Raw genomic sequence first — 22,919 nt, 5'->3', positions numbered from 1 at the left:
ACATTTCTCGCACTACAGCCATGGTGGTTTAAGGTGGGAGATGCTGTTAGCCCAGGCGGAAGTTGTATCAACATGGGTCACACTGGCGATGGGGGCCATTGCAGGGGCTGGTAAGATGTCCTGGGCTCCGTCCTGGCCTAAAATGCATGTGGCAGTGTGAAAAGCAATGCCAAAGCCTGTGAGTCCTGGTATATGGGGATAAAACTGTAAGCATATTTGGTCTTGCTGTGTGTCAGCAAGGAAAGGAAAAATTTGTTTTGGCTGCCACGTGGGAACTAGTTTTTAAATTGGTATTTTCTCCTAGTTTTTACCCCAAATGCCTCTCAGCACTTTGGTTTCAATTTTCCCCACCTTCAGAAAATCCATCTGAAAATATTTGGGGAAAAAAAAAATACTGCTAAAGCTCCGACTGACTCCTTTCAGTTTAAGCCTCTTATGCCATTTGATCTGGCAACTGCTGCATTTTTAAATCTTTTGTTTATGGACTAGTTTTTCATGTTTGTGTGGTTTGGTTTTTTCTTTTTCCTGTTCCCTTCCTGTTAATTCACACAAGAGGAGCAGGGTTTTCCCCGGGTTTCTGAATTCAGTGTGATCATTGATCACCATTTTAGCACTTGCTAAATCTCATATACTTGAAGCCTTGTGGACGAGTGGAGCCCCTCAGGCTGACTGCTCAGGGGGCATTCAGGCACAGTGCTTTGGGGAAACAGTCTGGAAACCAAAGCCATCTTAGCCAGAAGGGAGGCAACGGTGTGAGGGGGTGAGGTGCTGAAGCGCTGATGAAAGTCGGTGGCTTGGGAGTTTCTTGGGAAAGCAAAAGCAGTGTGTCCCTGTGTGTTCCAGCCCAGGGTGCCCACACCTTGCTGGGGGAAAAAAAAATTTTTTTTTTCCAAGGCTCCCTGGTGAGGCTTGGAGAAGGTCCCATTTTTCAAACCTTTCCCAGCAACACATACAAAAAGGCAGGAGCATTCTCATTGAAAGAGTTGTTTATTGTTATCATTTGTGATGTGATAATTCAGTGGAGTGTAGAAAATGCTGCTGTGGGAAGTAATTTCAGTTGAAGCTCTTAATGCTGTTTTTTTGCTTGTAATAATTCATTAGCTCTGCGTTAACTTGTTCTGAAGCTTAGTGGGAGTCGTCTTTGAACATAGCTGAGAAGCCATCAAATCCTCTTTTAGCTAAGTCAAGCAAGTTCCTTGGAGAGCAGTTCAGTGGGAGCGCTACTAATATTGGCCTTAATGCTCTTCCCCCAGTGAGCTACCCTTGCTGAGAGTTGGGGCAGATCTTGAGGGTGTTCATCCCAGGAGCCCATCCGCATGCGAGGCTGCACCGCCTGATGCTCTGCCCAGCTGGTGTGCCAGCCATTGCCAATGGCACACACCATATGGAAAAAGGTTTCTAACTCTCAACTTCTGACTGCTTGGGAGCTCTTCAGAGGGGAGGTGGGCCAGGACCCTGCCAGCTTACAGGTGGAAACTGCTCATGTGCCCCATGCTGATGGCCTCTGGCCGAACAAGTATCTGAGCCATTGCTTCCAGTGCCTGGTGAGTGTTTTGGGAGGGGACCTGAGGTCCCCTCTACCCAGGAGCCTTGAGGGACCTTACGTTCCCTGTTCAGGCAAGGTGTTTGCAGGGAAGCTGCTGTCATTTCTGAGCTGTGCGGCCAACACATTCATGGCCAACTTAAAAACCCGAAGTCATGTAGTCAATTGGCTGCTTTTGCTGTGTAGCCTCACGGGCATTCAGGCGGCTTTTCAGATAAATCAAAAAGAAGATCCCTGCCCTAACCGAGCATGCTGTCTATGTTAGAGATAACAATAGGGATAAACATAAAAGGAAAACTGAAGGATTAAAATCAATGAAAGTTCATAATCTGAATATATGTAAAGATCTGGGCTAAAGAAGGGAGACAACAAACCATGAGTGGAAGTCAAAGGCCCCAGTGAGACAGGGAGTTAAGATGGAAAAAAATGAGCTATCTCTTCCAGCTGGAAACAGGAGCAGAGGTGGCTTTTGTGAATAGTCTTCTCTCCCTCCTACTTAAATTTTAAAATGCTGGCTAAAATATGTACCAATGGTTTAAATTAATTTGGATGGTTAAAAAAGGGAAATTTGAATTAAATTTAAAGTAAAAGGGAATGTGATATTTTAATATAACTTCTTTTCCTCTTATCACTTTCAAATTCACATAAAATGTTTAGACTGTCTTGAGAGTTAATCTTTAATGATGTGTCAGGAACGGTGTTTGACTTTGGGCCTAGGTTTCCAGAAGGAGATCAAGAGCAGAGGCAGGAGTGAACTCGTGGTCTCATGGAAGTCACTCATGTGTAACCTCACTGATTTCACAGAAGATAGGATCCACCCTAGGCAATTGTTGCCCACGTAAAAGGCAGTTTTCTGGTAAATACAGTATAGCTATAGCGCCAGTGCCCCAGAACACTGTCTGGGGTTAAGCCACCTCATCCTTGCCCATGCAGGACCCTCTACTTTAATGGACATCCAGGTCTGGGTACAGGAGGAAGCCCATAAAAATGGAATCGTTGATGTTGTCAGCATAGATGCCGTTTTTGCCCTCCTCCCCGTACACCTGAAGCCAGACCTCATCCCCGGTGCTAAGGTGCAGCAAGACGGAGCTGCTTGCTTGGTCAACATTGTTCTTCTGGAACTGGTCATAGGTGAAGATCACTGCCTTGTCCTTCTTGTAGAGGCTGACCTTGACATCCATCAGGTACACTGTCAGGTGGTACGCAAAGTAATATGTGCCTGGGATGTTACACAGGAACTTGCCCGTGCTAGTGTCATAGTGGCTCTGCTCGTTGTAGAAGATTTTGCTGAAGCGAATAGGGACATTGGGTGGAGGGGCTCGCTCTGTCAGTCCCACGCTGAAGGCTGAGCGGTAAACAAAGACGCTTTCACCCTTCTGCCCTGGTTGTCCGGGAAATCCTCTTGGCCCATCCTGCCCTGGGCTCCCCTTTTCTCCTTGGTCACCTTTTGGTCCTTGCACACCTGGGTGACAGAGCGGAGAGAAGATGTTGCAGCTGGCAGCTGCAACCCACTGGCATTAAATGCAGAGGGGGATGTGGTTTGAGGATCTGCTCAGCAGCATGGAGTGAGAAGCGTCCCTGAGGAAAGGCTGGATGACCTCAACACCCCACATGAGCTGAGACAGTAAGTGGAAAGCCTGCTCAACCCTCCTGGCTGCATTCAGAGCTATTGAAAACAGCAGGTCTGAAAAAACATCATTAACAGGAAAAATAACTACCAGACCAAACTCTTTGACTTGGGGTTGTGGGATCTCCATCCCTGGAGATACTTAAACGCCATCTGGACAAAGATCAGGCATGGATCCACCAGACATGAGACCTACTAGGGCTGGGCCTGGGGACTGAAGCTGCCCACAGACTCCAGCACTGACGCCTCTGCTGCTTTTCACTAACCTTTATCTCCTTTCTCTCCCTTTAATCCGTCTTGTCCGTCTTTCCCATCTCGGCCAGGGAGCCCGTTGTGGCCGGGGTAACCGGGCGCTCCTCCCATCCAGTTGGCACACGGCGTTTTGGGGTCGGGCTGGACCTCCTCAGCAGCCACCTCTGTGCAATGAGGGGCCACCAGAAGCAGTGAGCAAAGGAGAAAGCCTGGTGGGCACCTCATCGTCGATTCCTGATGTGAACAATCATTTTGTTAACCTTAAAGGTTAGTAGGAGGGGAAAAAAAGTGAACCCCCATGCCTAAATAACAGAGAGGCACAGAAGACTAAAGTTTGAATCAGCATGTTCAAAGGAAAGTAGTTCTGCTCACCCCAAGGGCCCTTCCAGATCCAGCATGGTGATGCTGTGAACTCCATGAGCATAGCTGTGTTGGGGCTCCTGGGAGCAGCAGGGACCTCAGCATGGAGAGGGGACAGTTAGTCCCTTAACACTTGCAAGCTCTTTGCACAGGCCCTGATGTAGCTCAGGACCAAGCACGGCAGAGGCCAGAGTATCTGTGGCTGATTCCTTCTCCAAGCTCTGCTCAATTAGCCATGATGTGCTCTACCTTCTGCCCAGCTGTGTGAGCACCTGCCTGAAAGGGTGGGTCTGGCAGAGCGTGTCTCAAAACCATGGAAGCATTTCAGCTGAGCATATTGAATGATTGAATGATACACATTTATCGCGTATCATTCATCGCTGTGCCTACAGCCTTCTAACCTGGCTCTATCTCGTGTCAACAGGAACCGCAGCTGGGCTTTCAGTCTCCTCTGAAAGACTGTATGAAATCATGATTTCAGGAAACTACAGATTTGTCAGTCTGACCCTAGTGCCAGGGAAGATCTGGAACAGGTGCTCTTGATTGCTATCATAAAGCACATGCAAGTGAACGGGGTCATGAAAGGCAGGTCCTGCCAAACTAACTTGATCATCTTCTATGAAAAAGTGACCTGCCTACTGGACGAGGGAAAGGTTGTGGATGTAGTCTTCTTAGACTTCAGTAAAGCCTTTGACACAGTTTCTCACAGCATTCTGCTTAGGAAACTGTCAGCCTCAGGCCTGGACAGGCGCACACCCTCCTGGGTGGAAAACAGGTTGGATGGCCGGGCCCAAAGACTGTTTGTAAATGGAGTTAACTCCAGCTGGAGGCCGGTCACAAGTGGTGTCCCCCAGGGCTCAGCACTGGGTCCAGTCCTGTTTAATGTCTTTATCAATGACATGGATGAGGGGATTGTGCGCACCCTAAGTAAGTTTGCAGGTGACGCTAAGGTGGGTGGAAGTGTCGGTCTGCTGGAGGGTAGGGAGGCTCTTCAAAGCGATCTGAACAGGCTGGACCGATGGACTGAGGCCAATGGCATGAGGTTTAACAAGGCCAAATGCCGGGTCCTGTGCTTGGGGCACAAAACCCTGTGCAGCTACAGACTAGGGGAAGAGTGGCTAGAAAGCTGCCTGGAGGAGAACGACCTGGGGGTGTTGGTTGACAGCGACTGAACATGAGCAGCAGTGTACCCAGGTGGCCAAGAAGGCCAATGGCATCTTGGCTTGTATCAGAAATGGCGTGGCCAGCAGGTCCAGGGAGGATATTCTGTCCCTGTACTCAGCAGTGGTGAGACCACACCTCGAATACTGTGTTCAGTTATGGGCTTCTCACTACAAGAAGGATGTTGAGGCTCTGGAGCGTGTCCAGAGAAGAGCAACGAAGCTGGTGAAGGGGCTGGAGAACAAGTCTTACGAGGAGCGGCTGAGGGAACTGGGGTTGTTTAGCGTCAAATTCTGAGTTCAGTGACATGGGACAGGAGAAGAAGGAATGGCTTCAAGCTCCACCAGGGGAGGGTCAGGCTGGACATCAGAAAAAAAAAATTCACAGAAGGGGTCATTGGACACTGGCAGGGGCTGCCCAGGGAAGTGGTGGAGTCACCATCCCTGGAGGTATTTAAAAGATGGGTAGATGAGGTGCTCAGGGAAATGGCTTACTGGTTGATAGGAATGGTTGGACTTGATGATCCTAGAGGTCTTTTCCAACCCAGTGATTCTATGATACTGTTTTTTTTCTACTCGAATGATGTTTTTTTGGATTATGGGAGCACAGGCTGTGCCGTGTTCAGGCACTGTAGGATTGTGGTTGTCTTCAATCTAGTTGCAATGCTTGTCAGAGCAATTAATGCAGCTCCCCAGAACCAGCCGGGTGGTGTCACCCTGCGGCCAGCCTGGGCTTTTGTTCTGATGCTCCCAGAAATCAGTGGGACTTCAATGGGCTTTTAGGAAATGGATATTTTAAAATTACTATTTTTGTGTGATACTGCTCCCCAGGCAGAGATTACACTCTGGAACAATAAAGGTATGCTGTTAAGAGGATTGTAAGTGACATAATAGGCAATACAGCATGGCCTTTACAGTCCCTTAGCTCTGTGATTTCCAAGAAAAATAATAATTTGGAGCAATTCCTTTGCAGGGTTTATTTTCCTAGGCAAGCTATTTAAATGTCATATTTTAAATAATGTCTTATTAGCTCTCACCTAATTGCTTGAGAGGAAATGAAGTAACAGAGGTAAACATGACTTCAGTTTTTGCAAGCTATTGGGGCAGTCTTTGAGGAAAACTTCAAAGCTCTGCTTAGTGACTTTGGTAGTACCTAACACACAAAATCAGGCAATTCCTAAAACTGTGCCCACTCTGCTGGGCTCCAGCAATTCAGCAGCCACGTGATGACCTGCGATGGGTCAGTGCCCCTGGCTTGGAGTCAAGATTTGAGACTGAGGATGCCATGGAGTCCAGTGACCACAGCCTGAACCTTAGGCAGGAAGTAGTGATTGTCCATCAACTGGAGCAGACAAGTGAAATGCATTTCTCTCAGTCCTGAAAGAGGCTTGGGCTGGCAAGTGAGGTTGTGCACGTTTGGCCCATTTGCTGTGCCCCAGTGGACCGCACTGAATGGAGGGGGCCCTATGCCCCATGTGGGTCCCCTCTGACTCTGCTCCATGCATGAAAACACACTAGCATTCAATAAAAATCCGCTTTAAAGTGGCGTTTGTTGAACTGTGCTTCAGTGATTTTTGTGGGGGTGGTTTTGCTTTCTCACATGCTGCTTAGAGCTGAAATATAATTAACGTTTTAGTGATGTGTGCTGAATAGACAGCTCCGGAGCCAGGTCTTCTGCTGGTGCAAAATAAACCCCTCTGTTACGGTCCAAAGCAGTATGCGAGGCAGCCCAAGGCAGGGCTGCAGGGAGTGTTGCTGACAGACACTATCTTGCTTGCTCTGACAGTGCTGGTCCCACAGCACCCTTTGGTGGCTCTTCACAGCAGTTGTGGTACACCAGGCAGCTTCTTCCTTTCTCATAAGAAAAGTGTTGTGGTATGCAAATAGAAAACTACTTCAGTTGCTACAGTTTGACTCAACTACAAGTGCTTTGCTTGCTTGAGAAACAAAGCAGTTCTCTGGCATAAGCATGTCTTTACAAAATGAAAGGTTTAAGCTGTGTCTGCTAGTCTGAGTTTAAACTCTGGTTTTGGTATGAAATCCTCTTGCTACATCTTTCTCATTTATTTTTGTCTTTCTATCTGATGCTTAGCAGTGTAGTGCAAAATAATCGGCTATATTTGAATGTCAGTTGTACCTTTTGGACAAGTAAGCGATGAACTTGGTACTCTTGGTAGCTTTCAGTTAACAGTAGCTGCCAAGGAATAAAAGCTCGCATGCATTATATATCAGCAGAAATCAGCATATCATCCATGAGAACAATGCCATTTGTAAGTGCCACACAGTGATTCAGACCATGATTCAGAATTTAAATTTCACATAACACTATACAAATACTATGTATGTATCTATAAAATAGAAGGACTTTCTGCATAAAACACATAAAAACATCTATCTGTTTTCCAACTAAACTATTTTCTTCAAAGGGTATTGACCAAGCGTTTGGCTCATGTTGATCTTTTTTTTCTTTCTGTAATTGCCTGTAGCATAGCTTCTGTCAATGTTCCAGTGGAGACTTGCTCCAAGGGCTCACACCTAAAATCTGGGTCGTACAGGTTTCTGGCAAGGAACTGACATGACTCAAGGAGATTCGGGACAAACCTAGTCTTCCCAGGAGCCTTTTAGTAAATTGAAAGGGGCCAGTGCAGTGCTCACTGTTACAGCCATGTGGGTTTTCACTGTTGTTCCTGACTACTTTTGATGTAGGATTTTGATATCTAAACAGTGTTTAAAAAAACAGGAGTGTGGATCTAAAGGAGATCGGCTATTCTTGGTTTAAAATAATCACTGTCTATTCTGAGAATAACTCTAAGAAAGGAAACTTCTGGTGAACAGAAAAATCTGATTCAGCCTAAAAGAAGAGAAAAGTCTGGACTTAGTTAAGAGTGGGGGGAAAAAAAGTCATGCTTACCAGCTGCTTTGAGTCCTCGTTGGCTTGCCGCAGTCTCTCTAGAAATGAAGTTCGGCTACCACATCACTGTCCCTAAGGGCACAAAGAGCTATCGGCTCAGATACTGCCTTTTCCATTTGCTGTTGCGCATGCTGACCTAAAAGCTGTTTTTTTCCCATCAATTTTTCCTGGCCTTCACTTAAGTTTTGGATCAGTTATATAACCCAGTCACACTGGGATAGCTTGCAAAGACATCCTTAAAAAGATAGATTTAGGAAATTAAAGGAGCTGAAGGAGCAGTGGTTTGCCAGAGAAGCCCGTGTGAAAGCCTGCTCGGCTAGGGTCGGGCTTGTACAAAACAGGCTGCTGCTCCTTGTAAACTGGAAAATGTTAGGGGGTGATGGAGAAAGTGTGTCTACAGACTCACTTAATGCAAATGTGTTTTTCTCAATGTTAGTGAATGTATCGTGTGAGAAGTTTTGACTTCTCTTTCTAATGGCAAGAGCCATTCCTGCTCTGAGGCTGCTGCCCCGCCAAAGAAGGGCAAAGCTGCCCGAGGGAAAGGAATGCAGGAGCCAGCACTGTTGTAAATCATCAGAGTAATTTAAGCCCTGTGGATGGCTTTCAACCTGCCACACATTTTAGCCCTAGGACATACTTAGGCCAAAACAAAGTCTTTTTCCCCTGTGTCTCTCTCCTTCCAAAACAGAGGTTGAACCTTGGAGAGGAGAGGCTTTCCTCTCCAGTCACTCTGGGGGGGTTTCAAAGTTAGCTAGGTGGGACCTTGGCAAAACTGGGCTTTCAAATTTGAGCCAGAAAAAAACAGTGTGATGCATATTATTGCAGCCACGTGTGTGGAGCTGGTGTGCTTGGGAGAGGGGAAGCCCAGCCAAGTGGACGTCAGCAGGACAGTATCCTGAATTACTGAGTTGTTGTAAAGACCTGGCTATCTGGAAGGACTAAAAAAATTATGTATAAATGAATGCGTAAATAATTTGTTATAAGGTAGAGCTGGGAGTCATCAAGAGTGAATTTTGAAGTCCTGAGGAGAAGGGTGTGGAAGGGAGGAGCTGCAGGACAGCTGTTCATTGCCTGCCTTATTTTGGTCAAGCCCTTAGTCCTTAGTTTGAAGAATTTGAATGGGGTTTTTTTTGGATGATATTTTTTCTATGCAATATTGAGACTTGAAACAATCCCTCATGTGACCCCAGTAAAATATCATAGAATAGTTAGGGTGGGAAGAGACCTTAAAGATCATCTAGTTCCAAAAATATGACAGAGATCTATCTGGATCTGTTGTTTTCTTATAATGTGATTTGTTAGAGCTGTGTGTGTTTGTGAGCATGTGATGCCAATATTTCTGTCAAGGTCTCCTCTCCTGAGCAATGAATGGAGGAGCAGGATCTTGGAACTGAAACAATGACACTTTTTTTGCAATGGAGACGAGGTTTGTGGCTGCCTTCCCCTGGAGTGTGAGCAAGACAAGGCTGGTTTCCCTGCCAACTCTTGGCTCAAACCCCAAAATGCGTGATTGGGGTTTTTATTAGGCTGCTAGTATTTGAAAATTGGGCCTGACATGTTTAAGTTAGTGCTGTGATTGTCACGTGGCCTTTAATTCACTGGTTAGGAAAATATCACCGTGAAAAATCTTTCAGTGTGGCCTTTAATTCACTGGTTAGGAAAATATCACAGTGAAAAATCTTTCAGTGGTCCATCAGACACCCTCCCAGCTGTTATCTCTGCCTCCCAGAAGGGAGGTGGAGGGCAGCGCTGGATGCCTGCATTGTCTATGGGGCCACAACCAGCTGGCGCAGCCCCTGATGCATGGGCTTTTGTTTATATCGTCTTATTTGGTTTGCATGTTGGTGACAGCTCCTCTTTCCACTGCAGAGGGAGATATTGTACAATCCAGCGACCTACTTCTGCCTTTGTGATTGGAAAACATTTAAAATACCCTGTGCTCTGCCTGGTAACAAGCAAAACCTGCCACCAAACGCAGACTGGACTGACAGTGCCCACAGCTGTGGTGGTCAGAGGCAGCAGCTCTCGGTGGGGCTGGAGGTGCTTTTTTAGCACAGAGAACTCTGCAATCCCCGAGTCCTGCAATACCTTCTCTTTCCATTGCAGTCAGTAGATCTCCGGGGCAGGACACACTGCCCATATCTAACTCAGCTACAAACCTTGTGCTGAGCCTGACCTTGTTTTCACTCTTGGATCTGATGCAAGTCTCCAAATATGAAAAATACAAAACTGACTTGAGGGATTGTGGATCACAGCTTTCATTAAGAATTAAAAATAAGCAGAAAGTTATATTTAGGCATCTGCAAAATGGAATAAAATAGAGCAGGAGGCTTGTTATCAGCTGTGCTCCATCAGCAAGGTCATGATTCCTGCTGGTGTGATTTAACAGGTGAGAAGTTGTTTGGGCCACCTGCAGGGAGATAGAGATGGCTGCCTTAGGAGGAGGTTGGTGGCTACCCAGGCCAGCCTGGCTCTGTGGTTAGGATCCATGCCATAGGGGCCAGGGAAGGAGCCCCAGCTGCTCACCATTGTCCTCCACAGCAAGGTTGAGCCAGCACCACTGTGGCACCAAGCCCCTGAGAACACTCATACCCCTCGTCATCCCTTCCCAAGACTACCATGGCCCCTCCAGCCTCAGGCCTGGAGTCCCTCCACTGGGAGTCATCCCTGCCCTGGCTCGCTGTGCCCCTGGGACGCCTGGCCCTTCCCTCGTTTTTCTGCTGACCCTGGTTACTGCACGTCCCAGAAACAACAAGCATTCTCTACTTTGCTAAAAACAGCAAAAACTGTTTACGCCATTCAGCGGGCTGGCAGGCTGTGACATGCTATTTTGGTACTAGCCAAGACTGTGCGCAGTGGAGCGACCACAGCCTCCATGCCAGGGCTGCTTCTCTGTTCCCACGTTCTGCTGGCAGCTCTGGCCAAGGTGGCTCACTCTGCAGCCTCAGCCCAGCCAAGTCCACTCTTGCAGCTGGACGGGCCCTGCACCCAGTCCCGCTGTTGCTCCATGGGCACCCTCAGAGAGTACAATGCAGTGGCAAGCTCTGAGGAGCCAAATCCAGTGAAGAAGCAGTAAAATAGCCTTTAGCGCCAGTGCCTCTGGCCACAAATGGCAAATCTCTGATCTCATGCATAGTTGTATGCCCAAACCCTTCCCTGCAGAGCATTACACTTCCCTATGGTGGCTAATTATTAACAGGGAAGAGAAGCTCTCTCCCTGTGGACAGGTTGGAGGGTTAGCCTGGTCCTGTGTGTCCTTGGGGGCTGCTCAGTCCCTTCTCCAGCATGCCAGATCCCACTGGGTCCACTCTGCTGGTGAGGGCACCTTGTGCAGGAGAGGACAGCCATTTGTGTCCCCCCACCGTGCCACTGGGGAGGCCATTGGCACAGCATGTGGTGCACCCACTCCTGTTACAACCTAATGGACCCTCATGTGCCCACTGGATTTTCCTACATTAGCACAAAGAGGCAGCTTATGTCCAGGCAGCGGCATAGCTGGCTGTAGTGGCCAAGGAGGTCTGTGAAGGTGCAGTGCAGGTTGGGCCAGCCTGCAGGAGGGAACACAGGGTTCCTGGGGCCACGTGGAAGCCTCGGCTGTGCGTGGTGGGTTGCTCACCCAAAGTGATGGCAGTGTGGATTGAGTGGTGGAGGGGATGGGAGCCCCAGGGTTGCATGCCATGGTAGGGATGCTGAGCCAGCATTTTGGGGCACCAGAAGCCAGCAGTGAAGAAAAGACTTGCTCTGCTTGTTTGGGTGAGGGGAGCCCTTGGTCCCCTCTGGCTGCAGGACCATGGGATGCATCTGACACCTTTACCTTTGCTGGATGAACCCTATCTGCTTCTTGGCAGTGGGGTTACAAATTTCTTAGCCTGCTTCACATGGACAAACAGTCACCTTTCTTCCCTGTAATGGGCAGCTTGGGCAGAACAGCTGCTTGCCAGGCTTGAGCAACAGTGTGTTTCTCTTCTCAGTGATCACAAATAAACTTTCCTGGCCTCAGGGAATTGCTGCTTTGCTCCCAGGGAGGGATCTTGGCACAGCAGTGTTTCTCATGCTGGAAAGGGACATTGAGACACATTTTTTTCAGGAAACATGGCCCTGTAAGTACTGCTCAAAGCTCCTTTTATTTATGTCATAGCTGTTCCCAGAGCACTCATTTCTACAGTGCAAGTTCGGGATGCCACTTTGCCCTTGCTGGGCTGTGCCAGGGAAATGCACCCAAGGGCCCATGTAGGGGGTTCTACACAACTCTATCCAGCTCCTCTCTGCTCTCACACCAACTCGCAGCTGAGCCAGGTACTGTCTTCTTTTAGCACAGGCTGGTCTTGTTTGGGGGCTTGTTCTGGGCTGGAAAGAGGCTAGGCAGGGAACTGGGGCAGCGGGGACTCAGGGTAAGTTCGCAGTGGTCCCCCCAAAGAGTCATTGCTCCAGTGGAGAGCAGCAGGAGGGCACATGGTGGTTTCTTCCAGGCATCTTAGAATCGCTAGCTTGGAAAAGACCTTTGAGATCATCAGCTCCAACCGTACCTGTCCAATACTAAATCATGTCCCCGAGCATCTCATTTAGCTGTTGTAAATCTGACCACAACTTTCCATGGCGCTGGCACCTTGAGGTTGGCTTTGTCCTATTACACCCATATTAGAGTCACAGGGGAAATCCAGCAGTGAAAAGAACAGCAGTGCCTGTATTTTGGGCTGTTCCTAGAGGCAATCCTACCTGTGCCCCCATCTTCTGTACTTTGAGCCTGTAAGAAGCTCCATTGAGGTCCTGAATTTGACCATACCCAGACCTCCCAGCTTTGCTCTCCCAGTACACAACATTCCTGATATAGAATCAAAGAATTGTTTGGTTGGAAAAGACTCTCCTGCAGTTCTTATCTGCTGAATCCAGCCAGGCCCTTTCCCATCTGGCGTGTGGCTTGTAGAAATAAACTTTAGGTTTTGTTTGAGGCTTTGCATCATTGGCACAACATGGTGGAGATAATCCCAGCTCCACTATCATGGCCTGCCTGCTTTACTCTTCCAGCCATTTTAAAGGGCTGTTTGCCCCTCCAGTCCCCTATTTTTCATTACTTTTGGTTGCTGAGGGACATAAATGGCATCATCCCCTCTGGTCACCCCTTTCCAGTACTCTTTCAGATTCCTTGCAGGGGAAGTTTCTTTCCCTCTGTCCCTTCCCTCCTGTTATACCCCACTGCAAACAGGACAGTTGCTCTCACTGCAGGCAGGCGTGTGGGTGCTGGTGCACCGAGCTCCTCTGAACGTGGCCCCAGGCAGGCAGAGTGCAGGCAGGCCTCCTCTTGTCTGTAAACTACGGCTCTTAACTGCTGTGCTTGACAGCCCAGTGCTGTCCACGTGTGTGTCTGCCCCACCACTGGGGTGAAAGTCAGGAGCCCATGAGTGAGATAATATCCTCCTGTCACACTTTCCTTTGCATTATGTAAATGCAGAGAATCATTTTTGACCACAATGTTTTTTCCATTCACTGTGGTATTGATCCCAAGCCACCAGCTCCAGTAACCTCTGCTTTGCATTAGCTGACTTCCAGCTTTTGCAGAGCAATGGATGTGATGGCAGCGTGGCGGAGCAGGCTAGTTAGGCACAGGCACAATAAATTTTAATGCTGTTTTCCCAGTGCAGGACCCTCCTGGACTGTAATTCAACTGCCAATGAGCCTGAGTCCACTGTATTGTTGGGCCAAGCGACCAGTCCCTGCATGCCTTTCGGAGAGTCTATGCTCAAACTCAATAATCTTTGCTTCGAAACAGCAGTGAGATGCTAAGAGATAACAGTTTGCTTGTTTCTCCCATCATTTACAAAATCTAATCACTTTAGAAGTGAAGGCATGATTAATTAAAGCATTATGAATCGTACATTTTCTATAAAATGAAATATCATTATGAAATCTGAGTGACATATTTTGTATAAATATGATAAAAAATGATTATTGTGTGTTTTTCCTTTAGGCATTACACAGTATAAATCATCACTAAGCGCTATTTAGGAAGTCGCAGAGAAGCATACATCTGTGACACTTTAGACAGGGCATTTCTTTGTGCTTAGCAGAAGGCTTTATGGTTCCTGTATGGCTAATAAAAGACTTTCAATGTCTTCCCTTTTGTACGTGCTCATTCTCCTGACTTGAACAACCAAAATCACAGTGTGACTGATTTCAGCAGTAAATTTGTTTTCTATCTGGAATCAAATGACTTTGATCCTGCTGCAAGCTTTGCCTCTCTTTCATGTGAAAAAACATGCTGGTTCACTCTCAGCTAGCACTGCATTTTATATGTTTCTCACTTTGGAAAGCATCTTTCTGTCTGGCAGCTCCAGAGGCAGCCAGCTGACCCAGCAGCCTTTGTTCACTCTTGGTCTGCACAGCCTTGCCTCGTGTCTGCTGGGAGTTTTACATGCAAGATGGAGAAAGCATATCTGGCAGCTGAGGTCAGACTGGGGCTCTCAACACATGTCGCTGCAGACATGTCGATTCAGACTGCTGGCTTGAGGCAGAAACAAATACTTGTGGTAGCACCTCATTCTCCCAAGGCAGGGCAGGGCACTGATGCCTGCTGACCCAGAGCTCTTTCCCAGCTAGCCGGATCTCTCTCTGGGCTGGTGGTGCATGCGTGCTGAGATGTCACCTGTGCTGCATGGCTGTCCAGTACTATGTTTTGAAAACAAAAGCTTTCACCCACACCAGTGGGCACCAGCTTGGCCAGGTGATGTTGGTGCCACTGCCATCGCTTCTAGGCCTCTGCTGGTGTGTGCAGTGGCCCAGGGCAGAATACGGCCCCTGAGCCCCACAGCTTAATTTTTTGTTGTCTCTTGACTTGCTCTCCCCAAATATTTTCATCCAGCTGAACCACAAATAGTTGCGTACAGCTTTGCTGTATGCGTTTGTGATGAGCCTGCAAATGTCCACGTGTTTGCTGGAGATTATCAGGATGCTTTTGTGCTCAGTGACTTTGTCATCTCTCACTCCCTCAATTTTGTTTCTGGGCTTTGTTCATCTCCTATCTTCTCCTCAGTGTGTGGCACCTTTCCTGATACCTCTGAGAATAATTGGCTTCATGTCTTGGTCATTTTTTATACTTGCTTCTGGAATGCAGGAAAGTGGCATATCCACAAGTGTTCCTCAGTGATTGCTGCTTACAATGCACGTGTCTTCACGATTCAATTAAAAATGTGATGCCGAAATTACCGGTTCTTTGAGGTGGAATAAATACTATGAAATTACCCATAGTGTCTTTCTTCTCTCTTCCCTCAGCAGACTCTGCCTCCTCATGAAAGACACTAGGGGCCCCTTGGCTGAATGGTCCTTGGGCCCTAATTCTCCAGCTTCCTATCGCAGCTCTGTCATCTGCAGGGAGGTTTCATACACATTTACCAAAGAGAAGTGCTGATCATGTTGCATTGCTCTAAAGGAATAGTCTTTCTTTGTCCTGTTTATTTTGCGCAGCTACTCTGGATTTGTTCATTACTCTTCCTACTGTCTTCTGTGCTGTTCACCTGATATTTGTTTATTTTACCTTTTGCATATTTATTTTTTTATTTGCTGGAGCTGAAAGCAGCATGAGTGACTGCAAAAATACATATATGTTTTGTCAAAGTCTGGATTCCCATACGGAAAGCAAAGTTTTGGGGCTAGCTTAAACCACAGGCTGACAGGAGACTTCTGATGATGATGTTTCAGGTGTGACGGCCACATTCCCGTGTCCGCAGAACAAAGTGCATCTCGTCTGCAGCCAGGAAATCCTTCATGGATGGCCACCAACCTCTGCTGACCCAAAGGAATGAATGCTGACCACGTAGTGGCTGCGAGCAACTGCACTCTTCCTCCTAGCCTGAAAAAAAAAAAAAAAACATCCATGAGAAATAAAACAGACCTCTGCAAAGAGGAGCCTCTTGCCTGTGAGCCTGGGCTGGGGAATGCTGCTCTTGTCCAAGGAAATTTCTCTCTCTCATCCTTGGCACACCTGACTGTTGGCTGCCACCCAAGGAAGAAGTACTCCAGAACACTGGTGGAGCTGCAGTATGCCTGCCCTCTGGGAAAGGAGTTTGTGAAGTTACCAGTTCTCCCCTGTCCCTTTCTGCTTGTAACAGCTACACACAGGAAAACACATTTACCTCCTGCTGCTACCTTGGTAGGCTTACAACTTGCAGGGTAGCTGGGACTGGACCTACTTCCAGAACTACAATAATTGTTTTATATGTTTACGAGGTAATTTAAAGATGTTTCAGATGTTCTGCTAACCTTTAAAGTGTATTAATTCCTCTCTTACATAAATAATGCTCAATAAGATTTTCTTCCCCATTTTATACTTGCAATGAGCTGAAGACATCAGCAGCATATATAATGGTGTTAGAATGATTACTGCACTCAGCATCCTAGGTGTTAATTGCTCAGACTTGAACCTCCCATGTGAAGAAAACAAAGGAAGTGTACCTTGGAGTTGGATAGTCACTATTTTTATCTTGAATGGAACATAACACCAAAGGGAGGGGTGCAATTTTTCTCATCTGCATGTTGCTGTGCATCACAAACTGGCTTTGGGGCATCCTCTTCCTGCACCAGTCTGGGAGGAGGCTGGAAGTGAGTGGGTGCTGGGCTGCATGTGCCTGCGTGTACTCTGCTCCACCCCACTGCTGTGCATACAGAATTGCTGGAAAAGAATAATCACAGCCCAGTGGGATTGTAAAACAGTATACATGGGGTTGTGCTGTGCTCTGGGACGCAGGACGGATGTGGTCAGTCACCCTGACCAAAGGCGTGTCTGAGAAAATCCCAGCTCCCATGACCTGTCATGCTGGGTTTTCCTCATACCATTTATTAGGGGAGGAATCTTAAGTTAGATCCAGCACCCTGCCAGACCCTAGTAACACTCAGTGTGCGCAAAGAGCAAACGCTACCTTTAATAAATTCTGGGTATATAAACTGATAACCTTTCCCCCATGTTTTGGCTCCTTCAACTGTGCCCAGAAGTGAACCTGAACAGCTTAGTGTGGCAGGGTAGCAGCAGGCAGCTGAGCAGAGGTGCATCCCCAAGGAGCTATGTCCCAGCTCAGGATCCAGCCGCTTCTCCCTCCTCTAATGGATGAAAGGAAGATGCAAGTTCACAGGCTGCTGTACCATCCTAAACTCTTTGCCTGTGCAGATAGAAATGGGAGAAGAGAATGTGGCCCACAGGCTGCTAGGATTTGTGCTAACAGCTTTGCAGGCAGAACTCTGGCTCTGAGTGAGATTTTGCTTTCTTCCATGTTTAGCAACTCAGTGACACAGAATTTTCCAGAAAAAACATGGATCTGCCTATTTTAGCTTGGGCTGTGTGTTAACTTGCATTTCTAACATTGTCTGCAACTGCAATCTGAAACAATTAAATCTGCCTAATTGTTGCTGTGTGTATATGCCGCATACGTGCCAGCAGGGATTACATATCCTCCCTTCCCGTTGCTGCTGCCGCCTGGGGTCTGCCACTTCTTTACCAGTTAAATGTGTCATCTTTCTATTGAATAGCAACATCCCAACACTAAGAAGAGAGAAATACAGCACAGGTACTGTGAATCATGGGCTCTAGTAGACTTGCTCAGCCCTAGGAATCTGTCTAGAGCGGGCCAAGAGGTGAAGCACCATGGCCCAACTCTTAGTTTGCTTCACTTTTGCCTGGAAAGTGCATCCACGGGAATTCAGAAAGCAAGACTCATCTTGCCTGCACAAGAATCCAGAATACTGAACGTGCTGGGTGGAGGAACATGCCCATTAGGGCAATAGGGCGTATCGTGCTCTGGTCTGCCCAACGTCCCTCTCTGCAGAGGGGGCTGGCTGCCACTGCTGCCCAGCGAGGTCTGGTGAGGGGCTGGCTGGGTGCTGTCTCTACCAAAAAAACCTTGGTCAGTGCAGTGTATGCCAGGCTGAACAGGAGCTGGCAGCAACAACCCCTGTGAGAAGAGCCAATGAAATGGAGAACACATACAGGAGGTCACATGTACATCATCATGCAGCCCTTCTCCTTTCCTCAGGGCAGGGTAGGCTTCAGGACAGGTCAAAAGACAAAGCCTGACTGGAGAGGAACCAGAGATGGGCAGCAAGAAGGACTAGGGAACTTGGAAATGTGACCCCTGAGAGCAGACAGTGAAATGGCGCTAGTTAATCCAGAGGAAGGAAGACTGGGGAAACCAGTGAAGCCTTTAATTATCTAAAGGCTGCCACAGAGGAAGGCAGTAAATCAATCTCTCATTGGGGACAGGGAAAAAATTGCAATATTTTTTAAAAAACATTGAGAGAAACTCTCCAACTGCAGCATAAATAAGCCCTGGAAAAGATATAGTTAGGGTGCCTCCCCTAGTTTTAAGAGCAGGTTAGACAAACCTCTGTCAACAATGCAGGTTTGGGCAGCAAGGATAGACAACATGGATTTTTGGGGTCATCTTAATTTCAATATTTCTTGTTTAGGTGCTGAGGCCGGAAACTTCAGGAGAAAACGTCTGCTGTTGCATGGGCTGGAGGCGTTTATGGATGTCCCAAGTGTGGTGGGACCTCTGTGCAACCGGTCTGTTCAGCAGTAGTGGTTTCCCTGCAACTTGGGGACAGGCAGGCTAAGCAAGCAAAGAGGTGGCAACTTTTTTCCTTTAACAGCCCCATAGAAGCATTATTTGTTGTTCTTGAACTTCTAATATTAGCAGGCACAAATATTAAATTAATAAATATTAATCACTTCATTGAGCATCTGAGTGCTTGTCTCTAATGACTCTGACAATGGACAGGTAAGTGTGCCCAGTCCCTGCTGAGACATTCATGGCTAGAAGTCACGCGAATATAGCCATGAGCGCAAAGCTATCAGCTGGCAACCTACAGACTTCCCTGCTTCTTCCCACTGAAGACGTCAAGGTCACTGGAAACAGAACCCAATAGAGAACTGGTAACTTCGGGACATGCAACAGCAGCTGCTGATGCTGAGGGTGGCACAGGAGTCCCTGAACTGGCCTGGGACATGGCTAGGACAGGGAAAAGACAATGGCATGCTAGGACAAAAGTCATCTTTTTACGCTGTTCCTCTTTTGAAGTTGCCTATCTCTTTAGAGTGACAAATGGAGAGGAGTGACTATGACTCCCAGAGCTTATCCTGTAACTGCTTGTTCTTTTGCAGTGTAGGAAAAAATGACTTGGACAAAGATGATGATGCCAGCTTTGTTCTCCAGAAAGAGGCAACACTGGAAGGTAGGAGTCATGAGCCTGAAAAAGCCAGCACAGATCAGCAGATCTCTCTGGAATCTGGATGCACTCCCTCACTGCTGCTGTGATCTCTGCTGCTTGCCCTGGGGACGTGACAAGGCAAGTGGGTGAGGTTCACCCCATGGAGGCTCCTGGGCTTTAGAAAAGACTGCTTTGGTTCTCTGCAGGTTTTCTAAAAGCTTCCAGAGTTAGGGGAAAGATTCCCTGCATCATGGGTGGTCTCTCTTCAAGTACAATCATTGTTTAAAACTTTGATAGTGCAAGAAAGGAGGATAAACAGTGTTGGAAGGTGAGGAGTGGATGCTTAGAGTGGTCTGGGGATTCCTGTACTATTCAGACAGGAGAACCCATTGTGCTCCTTCCTGCAAGCAGCAAGGGGAATGTGAGATGGAGCTGAGGACCAGCAAGAAGGGACCTTCTGTAAGTGGGTGGAGGGAGAAGCAGAAAGCAAGCCCCTGTGTTACAGACCTGGAGCCCTCGAGGGGGAGAGCAGGAGCTTTTGTTCAGCTCCTTGGACTGACAGGAGGTACCTACCTCCATGTAGTCAAATTGCAAAAGGACTTAGAAGATGCTCCATGAAGAATCTCAGCTCAGGCAAAGACCTTTCTGAGCAAATGTCCACAAAGATACCACAATTAGTGGTAAATGTAGGCTGGCCAGCTGCCCATCTCACTTGTGTCTCTACTCAAAAGAGTCACGAGAACTCATCTGCCTTCAGGTTCAGCATATACATGAGGTTTAACCAGGTTTTAAATGCTGGGAATGCCCTAAACCATTTTGCCTATGCAGTAAAGTGTCTGTGAGCTGTGAAATCCCAGCTGCAGCGCGTGTGGTACAAAAACAGCCAAGGGTCCTGAGGGGCATGGATTGCTTTATGGAAACCCAGCCAGGACCTGAGCCCCATGTCCCAGCCTTGCCTTGGCAGGCAGGCTCTGCCTCACTGGTTTGCCTAGGCAGTGCATCAAACTGCTTGCGAGAAGCACCCTATCCAGCCCCTCTGCAGAGAGGCACCAGTAGTTGACTGCACTGCACATGAAAGCTGGGTCTCCTCCTTCAGTTCTCCACACGGCAGCTGGGTCAAGCTAGTACTGGCCATAACGGGAGCACAGTGTTACGATGTGAACCTGCAATCTGCAAAGCAGTGCAGGTTATTTCTTTAGGGAGAGAGGAGGTATTTCAAAGTATTTTGTGTCCTTGCAGATGTTTAATCTCCTCGATGTCAGAGAACCCTTGGGAAGACCTGACTCCAGTGGGAGTGGTGGGGTCCATGTGCAGGAGAACACCACCTCCTGCCAAGGTGGGAGTAAAGCACTGTGAGATGTCGAGTTTGGATGCAAACTTGTAGGCTGTGATCCCAGACTAGAAGCTGACTTCTTTCAAGGTGGGAAAACACGAGTACACACCGGAAACTTTCCTTGTGCTTTCCAGTTGAGCAGTAGAAGCACAGCAGTCAGGGTAAGTACCATGTCCTGCAGCCCAATTGCTTCCCAGACACTGCCCAGGGCGGTGGTGGAGTCTCCACTCCTGGAGGGGTTAAAAAAATGCGTAGATGTGGTGCTTTGGGACACCGTTTAGAGACACGTTGGCATTGCGTTGATGGCTGATGATCTTAGAGGTATTTTCCAACCTTAATGACTATGCTTCTATGTATCCAAGTCGTCTATTCAGAATAAGCCCGTAGTAAGGGGGACAGACAGCGGCTTTGCGGGAGCTGGGCTCTCTCCGTGTTCCTAACGGGGCCACGAGCGCTTTTTGTGTTTCCAGAAACAGCTCCCTAGAGGCAGGCGGACAGGGTGGGGGCACACAACGCCCTCACAGAGGGTTTCTTCAGGGGAAAAGGGACGCTTTCTCGCAGCACTGTACCACACCGAGACAGCCCCTCTGCCCTGGCAACCCTTCCATCCGAACGATGTCACCGGTAACGGCTCCCGCGGGAAGGGTCGGGGTCTGCTGGCCGAGGGCAGCCTTCTGCCGCTCCGTAGCCCTGCCAGGGCGCGAGGAGGAGGAGGAGGACCCGCGCCGCTCCGCATCACTCGTCCTTCCCGGGGGAGCAGCCACGCTGAGTCTGACCCCGTTTTACTGGTGCCGCTCGCCGCCCGCCGCCTCTGCCGGGCGGGGCAGCTCCCGGGGTGCGTGTGCGTGCGTGTGTGCCCGCATATGCCCGTGCCCGCTTGCCCCGGCCCCGCGGCAGCCAGCACCTCCCCCGCCCCCGCCCCCCGCCGCGCACGGGGAGCGGCGCCCAAACGCCTCGGCGGCAACAAAGCCGGCGGCGGCGGTGGGTGAGCGCGGGGCTGGATGGGTGCGGCGCGCGAGGGGCGAGCGAGGCCGCTCCCCGGCCCGGGGGTCCCGAGCCGGGCGGTGTGGGGCGCTGCCCGCGGTGACGGCTCCGCCGTGGCGAGTCTTCGGCCGCTCGCTGTTCCCGTTCGACCTTACAGCCCCGCGAGCAGAAACCTGGCGGCGGTTGCCGCCCCCCTGCCCGGGATCCCCGGGGAGGGTCCCGGCGGCCCCAGTCCCCCTGCCCGGTGGCGGCCGGCGGCGTCCGAGGCAACCGGAGCCGCTCCTGAAGGCTCGCGGCGGTCGGGCTGCGGAGGGAGAGGATGCGGGTTGAGGTGTTGGCAGTGCTGCCGTGCTGGTGCTGCATTTGCGAGCCTCCCTGCGCGCCGGGGCGCTGGAAGGGGACCCCGGGGCGAAGGAGTGGAAGCTGCTGCCGCTGGATGCTTTTCCCATAACCGCTTGCTGCGACCGGATCTAATCACGGGCAGCATCAAAACAAAACTGTCCGAGAGGGAAAAGGTGCCGTGCAGGGCAGCTGCGTGTAGCGGGAGGTTTTCTTGGCTGTGAGGGAGTGAGAAGCCAGAGCTGCGTGCTGATGTGTGAGGGATGGATCTAAATGTGCAGCTCCCTGGTGGCGTGCTAGCGGCTAAGGTCATGGGATTTTGTAACTCTCCTTACACGAAGGACTGTGGAATACTTTTCCTGAGCTGGGATAACCTTAAATATATGGGAGCACTGTGATGCATGCCTGCGCTGTCATCTTGCTCTCAGAGCAGAGACAGTGGAAGGAGATGCCAGCAGTGTGGGGCAGGCTTACCTGAAATGTGTTACCAAGGGGAAAGAGGCTCAGCCTCTAGTGCAAACCTTGGTTATCGACCTTGGTTACATATCTTGGAGAGTTTTCCTCATCTGCTGGCATCCAGGAGAAGATAATGCAACAAACATGTGTCCCTTGCACTTCATAACTGTGCCCTTTTGCCTGGGTCATGGCATCAGGGAGGGTTTAGGTGACACTTTGAGTAACTGAGGGGCTTGTATAGACATGACTGACTCTGAATGTTCGCCAGGAGGAAGAATATTCCCAATAAAAATCTTCCCCAGAAGGCTCGTGGGCCAGAGACCAAGAGCATCTAAGGCGGCAAACTTTTCCTTTAGCTGCAGCTTTTGCTGTTGGAGGGTGAGAGCTTGAGGGTCTGGTCAGCAGGCACAGGGACTTCAAGGGTGGGCAGCCCATCTCCCTCTCTCTGCATAAACTGCTGTTTTGAAGGTCATGCAGGTGCTGAGGCTAGCCAAATCATCTAGTTTCTTCTGGTTTAACTAATAAATTGGTTGCTGCTGCTGCTGGAGGTGATCGTGCTGCAGAGACAGGCAGCTCCACAGTGCCCTGCATGTGTGCTCAGGGAGCTCCGGCACAGCTGCAGTGAGTGCTGGAGATAGACAGCTAGGGCTGCAGCTGGGCTCCAGGTAAATCTGTTCACTGGCTTGCTTTCCTTCATTTTATGGTAGATAGGCAAAATAAAGTGGAAGGAGCTCTGTTTTGGGTTGTGTTCATGTGCAGCATTG

General features: G+C 49.0%; 2 protein-coding genes across 5 annotated transcripts in view; one reads left to right on the top strand and one right to left on the bottom strand.

The window, feature by feature from the left end:
* Nucleotides 1-971: 971 nt before the first annotated feature.
* ADIPOQ (adiponectin, C1Q and collagen domain containing) lies at nt 972-8,060 on the bottom strand. Its single transcript, XM_009570177.2, has 3 exons — nt 7,854-8,060; nt 3,437-3,656; nt 972-3,005 (listed from the first exon to the last, which is right to left on the bottom strand). The coding sequence occupies exons 2-3, from the start codon at nt 3,645-3,647 to the stop codon at nt 2,488-2,490; spliced, it is 729 nt and encodes a 242-aa protein (XP_009568472.1). The 5' UTR covers nt 3,648-3,656; nt 7,854-8,060; the 3' UTR covers nt 972-2,487.
* Nucleotides 8,061-20,392: 12,332 nt separating this feature from the next.
* ST6GAL1 (ST6 beta-galactoside alpha-2,6-sialyltransferase 1) overlaps nt 20,393-22,919 on the top strand; it is a 39,438-nt gene continuing 36,911 nt past the window's right edge. For 2 of the 4 annotated variants that reach the window (XM_054074089.1, XM_054074087.1), the window contains exon 1: nt 21,298-21,361. The gene's annotated coding sequence lies outside the window, so the exon portion shown is untranslated. Of the gene's footprint in view, nt 20,538-21,297; nt 21,362-22,919 lie in introns of those variants that run through there. The other 2 variants (XM_054074091.1, XM_054074092.1) reach the window with 2 other exon arrangements.

Source organism: Cuculus canorus, chromosome 9, assembly GCF_017976375.1.
Source record: "Cuculus canorus isolate bCucCan1 chromosome 9, bCucCan1.pri, whole genome shotgun sequence".
Lineage (NCBI taxonomy): Eukaryota > Metazoa > Chordata > Aves > Cuculiformes > Cuculidae > Cuculus > Cuculus canorus.
This window is presented reverse-complemented; position numbering and strand designations above follow the sequence as displayed.

Excerpts from the sequence above, each read along its gene's own strand:
- ADIPOQ (XM_009570177.2), bottom strand. The coding sequence starts at position 3,647 with ATGAGGTGCCCACCAGGCTTTCTCCTTTGCTCACTGCTTCTGGTGGCC. Across the intron at positions 3,006-3,436 it reads GGGAGAGAAAGGAGATAAAG|GTGTGCAAGGACCAAAAGGT; the intron begins GTTAGTGAAAAG and ends TCTGTCACCCAG.